Consider the following 1,988-nt stretch of genomic DNA (forward strand, 5'->3'; position numbering starts at 1 on the left):
AGAGTGGTGAGAAGGTGAGGGTTGTGAGGGAGGTGAGGAGGTGAGGGTGGTGAGGAGGTGAGGGAAGTGAGGAGGGGTTGAGTAAGGGAGGAGAGAAAGGTGAGGAGGTGAGGCAGATGTGGGAGGGGAGCAAATGAGGGAGGTGAGGAGGTGAGGGAGGTGAGGAGATGATGGAGGTGTGGGTTGTGAGGGAAGTGTGAGAGCTGAGGGAGGTGAGAAACTGAGTGTGGTGATGGAGGGGAGAGTGTTGAGGAGGTGAGGATGTGAAGAGAAGAGGGAGGTGAGGAAGGGGAAGGAGGAGAGGGGGAGAGGGAAGTGAGGAGTTGAGGGAGGTGATAAGAGGAGGGAGGTGTGGGATGTGAGGGAGGTGAGGGTGGTGAGGTGGTCAGGGAGGTGAGGGAGGTGAGGAGGTGAGGGAGGTTAGGGAGGTGAGAAGATGAGGGAGGTGAGGATGTGAGGGAGGTGAGGGAGGTGAGGAGAGTAGTGTGGTGAGGAGATGAGGAGCTGAGGGATTTGAGGGATGTGAGGAGGTGAGGAGGTGAGGGAGGTGAGGAGATTAGGGAGGTGAGGAGGTGAAGGGGATAAGGAGATGAGGGAGGTGAAGAGGTGAGGTAGGTGAGGGAGGTGAGGATATGAGGGTGGAGATTGAGGTGTGGGAGTTGAGGAGATGAGCAGGAGAGGGAGGTGAGGAGGTGACAGAGGAGAGTGAGGTGAGGAGATGAGGGAGGTGAGGAGATGAGGGAGGTGAGGAGATGAGGGAGGTGAGGGAGGTGAGTAAGAGAGGAGGTGAGGGAGTTTAGGAGATGAGGGAGGTGCCAGAGGTGAGGGAGGGGAAGAGGTGAGGATTTGAGGGAGGTGAGGAGATGAGGTTTGTGAGGTGGTGAGGAGGTGAGGAGGTGAGGAAGTAGAGGGTGTTGAGCAGGATAGGAGGTGAGGGAGATGAGGAAGTGAGGGAGGTGAGGAGTTGAGGGAGGTGAGTGGGGAGAGGAGGTGAGTGAGGTGAGGAGTTGAGGCATGTGAGAAGATAAGCGATGTGATGAAGGTGAGGGAGGTGAGATGAGGGAGGTGAGGGAGATGATTAGCAGAGGGAGGAGAGGGAGATGAGGGTGGTGAGGGGGATGTTGTAGGTGAGGAGGTGAGGGAAGGGAGGGAAGTGTGGAGGGGAGGCAAGTTTGGGACTTGAGGGGTATGTGGGAGGTGAGGAAGATGAGGGAGGTGAGGGAGGTGACAGAAATCAGGAGGTGAGAGTGGTGAGAAGGTGAGGGTTGTGAGGGAGGTGAGAAGGAGAGGGTGGTGAGTAGGTGAAGGAAGTGAAGAGGTGTTGAGTAAGGGCGGAGAGAAAGGTGAGGAGGTGAGGCAGATGTGGGAGGGGAGCAAATGAGGGAGGTGAGGAGGTGAAGGTGGTGAGGAGGTGAGGAGGTGATGGAGGTGTAGGTTGTGAGGGAAGTGTGAGAGCTGAGGGAGGTGAGAAACTGAGTGTGGTGATGGAGGTGAGAGTGTTGAGGAGGTGAGGATGTGAAGAGAAGAGGGAGGTGAGGAAGGGGAAGGAGGAGAGTGTGTGATGGAAGTGAGGATTTGAGGGAGGTGATAAGAGGAGGGAGGTGTGGGACGTGAGGGAGGTGAGAGAGGTGAGGTGGTCAGGGAGGTGAGGGAGGTGAGGAGGTGATGGAGGTTAGGGAGGTGAGAAGATGAGGGAGGTGAGGATGTGAGGGAAGGGAGGGAGGTGAGGAGGGGAGTGTGGTGAGGAGATGAGGAGCTGAGGGATTTGAGGGATGTGAGGAGGTCAGGAGGTGAGGAATGTGAGGAGGTGAGGGAGGTGAGGGAATTTGAGGTAAGGGAAGTGAGGCAGGTGAGTTGAGGGAGGTGAGGCAGGTGACGTAAAGGAGGTGAGGGATATGAGGTGTGGCAGGTGATGGAGGTAAGGTGACTGAGGGAGGTGAGGTGAGGAATGTGATGTGTGGGAGGTGAGGGAGGTGAGGTGACGGAGG

At 57.0% G+C, this 1,988-nt stretch overlaps 1 protein-coding gene across 1 annotated transcript; it reads right to left on the bottom strand.

Moving 5' to 3' along the window:
* Nucleotides 1–590: 590 nt before the first annotated feature.
* Nucleotides 591–1,407, bottom strand: LOC112414401 (chitin-binding lectin 1-like; the record flags this gene model as incomplete). Its single annotated transcript, XM_024766887.1, has 4 exons — nucleotides 591–604; nucleotides 747–768; nucleotides 1,084–1,130; nucleotides 1,395–1,407. Coding segments are annotated over 4 exons (96 nt in total), but the record flags the coding sequence as incomplete, so codon positions are not given.
* Between the last annotated feature and the right edge of the window lie 581 nt (nucleotides 1,408–1,988).

Source organism: Neophocaena asiaeorientalis, unplaced genomic scaffold, assembly GCF_003031525.2.
Source record: "Neophocaena asiaeorientalis asiaeorientalis breed wild unplaced genomic scaffold, Neophocaena_asiaeorientalis_V1.1 scaffold79, whole genome shotgun sequence".
In the NCBI taxonomy this organism is placed as follows: domain Eukaryota; kingdom Metazoa; phylum Chordata; class Mammalia; order Artiodactyla; family Phocoenidae; genus Neophocaena; species Neophocaena asiaeorientalis.